Genomic DNA, 10,406 nt, shown 5'->3' on the forward strand with positions numbered 1-10,406 from the left:
GTGGGGATCGCTACTTTGCCACCCGGGCCAGAACGCGCCTGGCCTTTAGCACGAGAGAGTTTGAACGATCATCAATTATTCTCGTTAGGTTTTCACAAATTTCAACTGTGACTGGTGCTGTCATCAACAACCGATGATATCTATTTGAAAATGGCAAAACTCTGTCTTTCTTCTGAAAATTTGCCAGTTTCCAAAAGGTTGACGACAAAACTTCCATTTTCGAAGATTTGCCGACAAGGTTAGGGTCTGGAGGGGTGTCACCCCCCCCCCCCCCCACCCGTAAGCGACGGTCCTGCTGCCACATCCAAAGCCTTTATATGCCAAAAAGTCATTGTCTAGCTTTGGGACCCCAGGTGGCTTATTTCCATGATTTGATGATTTTCACACAAAGGGTATAGAATATACTTCGGTCTTTTGTTGTACCTTCAAACGGACCAATCAGATGCCTCCATTCTCTCAACCGTTTTTAGGCGCATCAAATCAAATATTATAACCAGGATCCTTCGCGTCAGTTGTTCGGTTACTTTGAACATTCCTACGGCAAATTCACTGTCGCAACTGCTTTTAGTCTAGTAACTGGCAAAGTTTTTGAAAGTTTGGTATTTCTGTTCACATTCAAGGTCATCATTGATCGTCAGTACCGTTGGTAAGTGCAGTTATGATTTTTCTGTTGCTTTGATTTCAGGTTAACCACCGTCCTAACTTAGGCCACGTTGTGCCATAACATATTTCTAAATGTAAACCGAAGAAAACATATTTTGTCCATGAATAAATATAAATCTTACAAATAACAAGCTTTCAAAGAAAGGGATATTATCCTTTACAGGTTACAACTTTGCAAAATTTGCCTAGAACTGATGTGTTGAAATGCGCGTGTATTTTCCACTTTCCCGATAGAAGAGGCATGGCCTGTACAATTTAGAAAAGAAGGACGCCAACTTGGATGCTGCAATACTTCACAAGCTTACTAGCTGTTTGAATCATGCTATAGAGGATCAGGTTTCTGTTTTCATGAAAAGAACCCAAACCCAGCCGCATCTTATCGGGGTTGTTGACTGACATTTTTTCTACAGAATGAAGAATTTTCTTTGTTCATGGCGCTTCGACAAATAAATTTTTAAACTTTGGAATCAGTTGAATTTCCACACAGCATAGTCAACTTCTATCACTCTGAATTGCATTTACCTTAGCGCCTAGCTGTTTTTTTAGACGGTTGCATTTGTCCTTTTAAGCAAACAACGACACACGCCAAAATGATCTTTCTCTTTGTCAGGTGATCATAATTAAATAAATTCTGACATTTGTTTAAAATTGTTTTTTCGCCACCTATATGCATTATATAAAGGTGTTAACATCTTATCATGGCCAGTGGCTGCCCTTTTTCTCATCCGTGATGGTCAGGCCTCATCCGCCATCAATAGAACTGACTTTCAATTCTTTCAATGTTTCAGAAATGGCCACTACACTTCACAATGCAGCACTGAAAGATAGCTCAAATCAGTCAAATATTGAGAAGCTCGTAGTATCTGGGGAGAAGAGAAAAGATAACGAAGTAAAAATGCTCAAGAATGATCAGCTAAAGCATGGACATGATCACATTACAGATGGACATAGCCATCTTAACCATCTCCACAGTAATCACAAGAAACAAAAGATGACTAATGAAGATAAAGAGAATAGTCACCATAAGCACGGACGTGAAGGGTATGTTTACATTTCCTAATAGTCTTATGCTGTAATAAAATTGTACAAGTTTATCTAAATAGCAAATTCTTAAAACATGAAATAATATAAACATATCAAAAAATGAAAAAAGGGATTCATGGATAATATGTGAATTATTGTTATAGGCTATTGACCACATAAAACATGTCTTCTGTGTAAGATGCAAGAAGATAAATTTATAAAAAAATTCCTATAAATTGCAGCATTCCTGAATATAAGGTCAAGTTGCTAAAGGGGAGCATAGCATTATTGTTTCTTTATTACACCAAATAGTTTATTTGAAAAATAGCAGTAACCACTCACTTAAAGATTCAAAGAAAAAGCAATCACGGGTCTTTAGACTTTAATGCCCCCCTCAAGCCCTGGATGATTTCTCCTTTAACAAACCAAAATATTTGAATGAGGGATCTCCCTCTTATAGTCTTATAGTGTTGGCAGTTTGTCACCCTTATGAATATTTCTTCAGGAAAAGGCCTGAATGTTTTAAAAATTACTTTCATGGTTTTTGTTAATTAAAATTTTTGAAGAAGCCAAGAAATTTTATGAAATATATGTTTGTTTTTTTAGAAAATGTTGGTCAGTAGATGATTTTGATATTGGTAAACCCCTTGGAAGAGGTACTTGATCATAATTATTACTTTGACTTTATCTTCAAAACTGAGCATCTCTAAAGCATTTTCCTCTATCAAAGTAATAAAAAGATAAGTAAATATATAATGCCACTATGTTGGCTTCTGCAAAGTTAAGGATGCAAGGAAAATATTTAAAACCCATTTCAAAACCATATGCAGTATTGTGGCTTTTTATTTTTAACAACATAAACAAGAGGTGGTCATTCAAGTTGGTGTTGCAGTTCTGATGCGCTAGCTGCCTAGCTTAATTGATCCATTGCCCATTTGATAGCATAACTTTGTCGTCATGACAGGGTCTAATGCTGATGATACATAACAAGGTCCTGTATGCTTAGTATGCTATTTAACTTGATAAGAACATGTAAGGATGTTTCTTCATAGGAAACTTGAAAAAGTGCTACTAGCCTTTTTAGAAGTTTCACCTTTTTGGACCAAACCACACTGCATTGAGAATAATCAACCCCCTAAAATGTATATATATGTATGTAGTTGTGGTGTTTGTGTGTATATATATTTCTAGTGAAAATTACTGTCTACTGGTCTGTGGAAGTGCTCAATGCTGTATAGGCAGAGTTGTATGTACTTTTATGTATAGACTTAATCATTCTGTTTATGATAGAATCATTTCTTATAAAAATTATTCTTTTTAGGGAAATTTGGTAGAGTATATCTTGCAAGAGAAAAACAAAGTAAATTCATTGTTGCTTTAAAAGTAAGTGCTATATTTTTGCTTTTAATCAACTCTCTTTGAACAATGTAACAATTGAGAAACTTTGCAGGCATAGCCAAAAGCTTGCATAATCAGAATGGGACATAAATCAAATTTATTTGATAATGCAAAATAAAAAAGTTTTTTATTGAAAACCTGCACACAACAAATATTTCAAAAAGGAGAGAATGCTATGTTGTCTAATTATGTTCAAGTTGCTCCTCAAAGAAATCAAGTTTCTCGATTTTATCACCATTGTCTAACTCTGATGAATCAGCCATTGAATGAACTTTCTTTTGAAGTTTGGATGCTTTCTTTATTGTTTATTTTCATTCCCCTTTTCATTTTGAAGTATTTATATTTCATTCTTTTCACAATGGTATCGACCCTTTCATCTTTATTCCAAAGCCCTTTCATCTTTATTCCAAAGAGAATGATTTCCAAAAACAATCAAATTACTGTACAGGGTGCAGAGAGGTTTCAGTACCCTTTGAATATTCACAGGGTTTCAGTTCTGTACAAAGTTAAAGAAAAAACAGTTAAACATAGCTTTAGCACATGAAAACAAACTGGCATCCCCATGTGACCAACAAATAGCAATCAACAATTAAAATTTTTTCAGTTTACTGAAAATTAATGTCAAAGCATTTGTTTGGAACAGGAGTCTCTCATGTAAGCGTTTCGACCGAGTCTTCATCGATAATACTTTACAAATCAAATAGAGCTAACATAACTCAGTTGGAGGGTTAGAAGAAAGCATAGGAGAAGGTGCTGCTAATATATTTATACACAAATAATTTTGTGGAAAATTCACAATCCCCATCTTGAAATTTATCAGATAAACTAATAACAGGGACTTGCAGGTTTTGGATAGAGAGGCTTTTAAATAAAACTATTTTGCAAGTTTGACGGTGCTATTCAACCAGTACTACAAAAATATTTTTCTTTCATTTAGCTCTAAACCTATAAGCTCTTCCTCTGTCTCAGGTACTTTTCAAGGCTCAGTTGTCCAAAGCCAATGTTGAGCATCAGTTGAGGAGGGAAATTGAAATACAATCTCACCTACGGTAATCCTTTTAGCTTCTGTTTGATAGTTCTTGCAAAATTATTCATATACTTCATGACAGAGTAGTTGCCAAGAGACATAAAGTAGTCTTCAAGTAACTTAAAGGAGTTGGGTTGGTGATGCTCAGAAACACACCAAAAGTAAACTATAAGATTGAAATTCCTCTTTAGATGAAATAAAGATATTTGCTCATAGTAAAGATCATTTTTTACAATTACAAAAAAGACAGAATTTTGACACTTGCATTTAAGTTGACTTAGAACAAAGCAAACAATTTGTTTTTGAACAAAGCTGTTAGAAATTGTTTTTGAGCAAAGAGTTCTGTGCATTCAAACAAATTTGGTCTGATAGGGGGAGGGCGCTTTTGAATAGCGGCGCTCAGGCCTGGCCGTTTGTATTTTCATAGGTGAGCTGTGAATTGCTCCCCTCATTTGCTGAGGCGAGCTAAATCAGTAACACATAGAATGTACTTTAAAGACAATCGACAGATGACTTAATAAGCCCCTTTAGTATCTGTTGGTTGCCTAAATGTAATAGCCTCAGTCAGGAGTGTGCTGTTTTACTTCTTTCAATTTGCATTTGCTTTAAACGTGACTTAGGCACCCCCTTTACTTGAAGTATTTGAAAGAACAGACTCTCTCCGTTTTATGTAAAGCTGGCACAACACAAAAACAACAATTCTCTTGCAAAACAATCTTTTTGTTGCACAGAATTTGAAAATGGCTTTAAAAAACAAATTTTGAAACAAACTTAATTATACGTCTAGCACTCTTCAGAGAATAAAACGTCAGAACATAGAAGGAAAACTCTACGCTAAAATACCCAGTTTTGGATCGAAATAGGCCATCAGAAAACGCGAGGACATGACTGTTGAGGTTTTCCAATTAGTGCCCCTTTCCTATTGAAAATGTTACCAACGGAGTCCTAAGGTGAAAACGAACTCACTTATGTCTACACAAAAGCAGTCGGCCATGTTTATATAGTAGATAGATTCACAAACTGCTACATAGATGGAACGATGATCAGGCTTTGCCAATAATGCGAAACATGTCGCCGTTATAGTCTTTCACCCAATCTGGGTTTTTCAGTAAATGCTGCTGGATAGTGGAATTCCATGTTTTGGTTGTCGTTTTTTATCTGCAAGACAGAGTACCCTGTTCTCTTTGAGGGATAGTTTTGTTTCTATTGCTGGAAGGGACCTGCTGTCTTATTATATCTCCAATCTACAATTCCTACCCATTTCTTCGACTTTCCTTCCAAAAATATTCCTGTTTTCTTAGGATCGAAAGGTTCTAATCGCTACAAACGACGTTTGACTATTTCGGTTAACGCTACAAACGACCTTTCGGTTAACTATCCTTTTCCAAATAGATCGAAGTTTATGCATATCATAACAAAAACCGCCCAACAAGCAAAAAGTTAATTGCAAAAAATGCAGTGACGGGAGAAATCGCTGTTACAAAAATAAGCCAATTAACCTGTTTTCAGGGTTCTCTGAATAGGAAAAGGGCAAATGAATGGAAATTTTAGGGGAGCGATTCTCCCTTCATGTTCTGTTTAGGAGAGCAATTCATAGCTCGCCTCAGGTTGCGAGGGGAGCGTGGAGGCGAGCGCGAGCTATCGCTCGCCTCAAACGGCCAGGCCTGGGCGCTCATTTGAGAGAGAGCATTATATTGATCAAATACGGTAAATGTTGATAGTGACTTTTTTTATTGAACTCAATGATAACTATCATACAACAATTTTTTCAGGCATAATAACATTCTTAGACTCTATGGCTACTTTTATGATGAAAAACGGGTATACCTGATTCTGGAATATGCACCAGGAGGAGAATTGTACAAAGAACTGACCAAGAAAACCAGATTCTCAGAACAGACTTCAGCAACGGTAGTTATTGACAAGTTTTCTATGATTAAATTTCGGTTGGCTGGGTTATCTTTAAATCGGTAGTTCATTACAGATTTGAAGTCTTAATTGGGTCCTACAATCCTGGACAAAAGTAATTGAGACTTTTTAAGAAAAGTTGATATTTTCTCTTTTATTTGAAGAATAACTCCAATTCAATGTTGAATGCATGGTTTTGAAGGGAAAATGATAGAACTACAAATCCAGCATTGATTCGGGGAAAAGGGGAGGATTTGAATTTACAGGAGCAATTTAAAGTAGAAAATTGCAAAATTTGCATTTTATCTCAACAATTTTGTCCGGCTGGGATTTTTGATCATGTGGATTTGTCATTGATATCTCAAAGGTTTTGTTTTTAAAATATCAAACATGAAAGTTGGCTTGAGAGGTTTCAATGTCATGAAAACTTCTTTACAGAGAACTCTTTGGTTTTAAATATAAATGTTTTTTGCAGTACATTGCTCAGCTGGCCAATGCACTTAGGTACTGTCATTCAAAGAAGGTCATTCACAGAGACATTAAACCAGAAAATCTGCTTCTTGGACACAAGGTCTGTAATATTTATTGTGATATGTATGACATGTTTTTGCACTGGCAAAAAGTCGCATCCAGTTGCAAAAAGTTACTATGCAGCTATACAACATGCAAATAAACTCTTTTATACCCATGATTTTATTTCTAATGCAGTCAGTAACTTGTCAAGCATGCAGATGGTGTCTTGTCAAAGATTGTCAAATTTCTCAGCAGCATTGAAACCTTTCTCCTGGCAGTCACAACGTGGCAAAAGTTGCGAGGCAAATGTTGTCTGCAATGTTGGCTCTTTTGCTTTTTGAAGATGTTCACTTTTTTGTAATAACATACTTCTTATTTTCATCTACAGGGTGAGCTGAAAATATCCGACTTCGGCTGGTCGGTTCATGCCCCATCATCCAGACGAACAACTCTGTGTGGCACACTGGATTATCTGCCACCTGAAATGATTGAAGGTGGACTGCATGATGAAAAGGTTTGTAACTCCCAGAAATATGTGCAGATAACATTACGTGTGGAAAGCCTTTTCAGAGGCATATAGTGTTGTGTATACAGCATTTTATTCTGGGTTTTTCAAGTTGAAAACAAGAGATCATGACATACAATGCACAGCTTGATCCTCCTTAAACACTTTTTGACATTCTGAAGGAACTTACGCTTGATGATCGGTTGTAGGCTTAACTGGGCAGGCGACTGGCTACCCTTTTCTCTTTTTTTCTTTTTTTTTCTTTTTTTTTCTTTTTCAAATAACTGTCAATGCCATAAATTTCCAGAAATAATTTTTTTTGTCTACTTTCTCCTGTTATGTTGTAGTTGTATGTATGCTTCAAGGTTTGTTTTATCATTTCAGGTCGATTTATGGAGTTTGGGTGTTCTTTGCTACGAATTTCTAGTTGGACACCCTCCGTTTGAGACAAAGACACACAATGACACTTACAAACTAATAACAGAGGTACGTTATAAGTTTTCCTTCAAAAGCGCCAGTTAGGCTCTTTTCCAAGGAGCTTAACAAGAAGCCTTTTCCAATTCTAAGAAAACAAAAAACTTGGAAATAGTATTTACTTCTTCTTTATATGTCATGCGCTAAGACGATCATGCTCCTCCGAACTTCTCTATCTTGACATGCTTGAATGAGTTCATTTCCATTTGTCTTGTTAGTCCATTCTTTGATGTTGCTCAAATACATCATTCTCTAACTGCCTCTTGCTCTTTTACCTTCTACTTTTCCGGTTAGCGATAGGTTCTCTATACCTTTTCTCCGCATAACATGTCCCAAAAATGTCGTTTTTCCTGTTTTTGATGGTCTGTAACAATTTCACTTCACGTTAGCAATTGTGAGTACTCGCTCATTTGATATCCTATCAGTCCATGAAGTCTTCAGTATTTTTCTTGAAAACCACATTTCTGTTGCCTCCAAACGTTTTTGCATAACAGATGAGAGACTCAATATCTCACATCCATATAGAAAGATGGACCAGAAATAACAATTCAGGATTCTCTGTCTCGTTGATATGGTAATGTTTGAACTTGTTAAAATAGATCTGTTAAAATATTTACTACTGGTACAATAATGAAACTCACTGGAGCGCCGTTTCCTGCATTTTAACCAAAGAATGAAACATAAAATGGTCTGATAATACCAAGGTGGATTGAAATAGAAACAGTGAGTTTTTGATTGTCCAACGTTTTTCCCATCTTCGAGATTTACCGGAGAAGAAGTCGTTTAAGAGAATATCAACGGTATCTTTAATTTAAAAAGTAAAGGGCATTGTGCCTATTGCATGTATAAGCGTTCCCCAAATTAACTTTCTTTTGGTTTCTAACACTTGAATGACGTCAAGACTCTCTTCTCTGTTCTCTGTTTTCTTAAAAGATATTGGTCAGCGGTATCAGCCTGTGTCACAATCTAAGTGGCAAGGCTGTATCCATTTATTACTACACTTGTTGTTTAAAATTATCTCATGTCTAACGAATGTATGGTTTGTTATATTTCCAGGTTAAGTACAAGTTTCCAGAACATGTATCTTTGCCTGCTAGGGATTTGATTAAAAAGGTGAGCTGCTCCAAAAGATCATTTTAAATTCAATTCTGGTTTTTACTTTTTTTATTAAAGAATTTAGAAGAAAGCTTATGTTTAAAGCTCGAAGCAAGCCGGCCAGTATTTTATTCTAGAGTGCCAAAGAAGAATCAACTGATATGTCAACAATTACACGAATGACGGCCAAACTCCCTCAATTACGTTTCCTTCACCTCTAGTTTTAGTCTCTAGTTGCCTTACCATTACAATTATGCAGCATGCAATTCTTCTATACATTCTTGTGTTCAGAACAGACGCAACTTCATTTGTATAAGTTTCTTTTTTATATCTATAAAAAATTTCTTCTTCTAAATGTAAAGAAATGACAGTTTATTTTTATTGATAATAAATGATAGTGATATTGATGATAGTGTTTTGTTTAATACAGCTCTTGCAGCATGATCCATCCGATCGATTACCGCTGGACGAAGTTCTTCGACATCCTTGGATCCGAAATAACGCTGCCATGTTCAAAGATAAGGTGCCCGGAGATTGCCTACCAACGCAACTGGTTAAAAAGACGCAAGTTTAAAGCTATCGGTGAATACTCAAATTTTACACGGTGTAACACTTCTGACTCAGGAACTGGATTTAATCCTTGTCAATGACGTCACCTGTGAGATTTCTGCCGAATAATTTCAGTTGTTCAAGGCCTGTCAACGTATAATGTAAATATTTTTTATCCATGCGTATTTAACCAGTCGTAGAATGTAGAAAATCCTGGACAGTTTAGGGATTGGTTTAACACTTCTTTGAACTGTTATTTTGGATATTATACAATTCATTTTTCAATTTCTACATTGGTTGAGGGGTCAAATGCCGTGCACACCCTTCGTCTACGTACAGAGTTGAAGCTACCTTGAAGATTATCAAGGGTATTCTTCATTCAAAAGGTAAAGGGCATTGTACCCATTGCATGTATAAGAGAAGCCATCATTTTCTGAATGTACACAGAAGTATAAAACGCTGCTCTTGTTATGTATATACCAGTACATAATATCCTGGTCGTGGTTTGGAGCTTGTTAACTTGTTTCCAAATTATATATCCGAGCCAAACGTTTGGCATGTCAGTACAATGTGCGTAGTGCAACTCTATTTTCCGTTACGGCAAAGAGCTAGCAAATGATTGGAAGTGGATAAGCAGTTGCATGCTTTTGGGATATCTGTGATACTTCCATAATGAAAACCCCTATCAGTAAAACCTGTTGTACTTTTCTGATGCTAATTCATGCTCATGGCTTTAAGCGTTGAATATCACCGTCTGTAAAAACGGGGATAAAATAACAGCCATATATGCGAATAGAGAATACCAGGAGATGCAGTTTGCCATCTTCTTTTTTAAGTTCTTCTAGCTGCAATCATTATTAATTGAAATTAATTTAGCAATTTTTTGGAAACTTCGTATTGTATTATATTTTTATAATTACCCTTTCTGTACTTTGTTGATGTTCGTGCAAACTTTTTCTCGTCAAGCTGTTTATTCTCTTGTTCTTCATTTTTTACCTTCCAACTTTGCAATTGCCAATCTCGTTGGCTCCATTATTGGCAAAGTGAATTAGGTTGGATCGGAACATCGAGCAAATTTCAAACCGATGTAGGTACATGGCGTCTTTGCCAATGGCTATACTTTTCTATCAGTATTCTCTCTGTCCTGATCGTTCTCCCAATCAGGCTCACAACCTCCGTTTTCTTGAGCCCGGTTGGCAATTGTTTGAGTGCAAGCAGACTGATTTTCATTCCTGACCCCACTGTCTCCCG

The 10,406-nt window shown here is 36.2% G+C and overlaps 1 protein-coding gene across 1 annotated transcript; it reads left to right on the plus strand.

Moving 5' to 3' along the window:
• The first annotated feature begins 485 nt into the window (after positions 1–485).
• Positions 486–10,120, plus strand: LOC135690837 (aurora kinase C). The gene is made up of 11 exons (XM_065208514.1): positions 486–646; positions 1,452–1,704; positions 2,293–2,342; positions 3,008–3,069; positions 4,054–4,133; positions 5,884–6,022; positions 6,495–6,590; positions 6,921–7,046; positions 7,422–7,523; positions 8,568–8,624; positions 9,037–10,120. Exons 2-11 carry the CDS (start codon positions 1,454–1,456, stop codon positions 9,178–9,180), a joined length of 1,107 nt encoding a protein of 368 aa, XP_065064586.1. The 5' UTR covers positions 486–646; positions 1,452–1,453; the 3' UTR covers positions 9,181–10,120.
• The last annotated feature ends 286 nt before the right edge of the window (positions 10,121–10,406 follow it).

This window comes from Rhopilema esculentum, unplaced genomic scaffold (genome assembly GCF_057945365.1).
Source record: "Rhopilema esculentum isolate cy_ngs unplaced genomic scaffold, ASM5794536v1 HiC_scaffold_23, whole genome shotgun sequence".
In the NCBI taxonomy this organism is placed as follows: Eukaryota; Metazoa; Cnidaria; class Scyphozoa; order Rhizostomeae; family Rhizostomatidae; genus Rhopilema; species Rhopilema esculentum.

Excerpts from the sequence above, each read along its gene's own strand:
- LOC135690837 (XM_065208514.1), top strand. The coding sequence starts at position 1,454 with ATGGCCACTACACTTCACAATGCAGCACTGAAAGATAGCTCAAATCAG. Across the intron at positions 2,343-3,007 it reads TGGTAAACCCCTTGGAAGAG|GGAAATTTGGTAGAGTATAT; the intron begins GTACTTGATCAT and ends TATTCTTTTTAG. Across the intron at positions 3,070-4,053 it reads AATTCATTGTTGCTTTAAAA|GTACTTTTCAAGGCTCAGTT; the intron begins GTAAGTGCTATA and ends CCTCTGTCTCAG.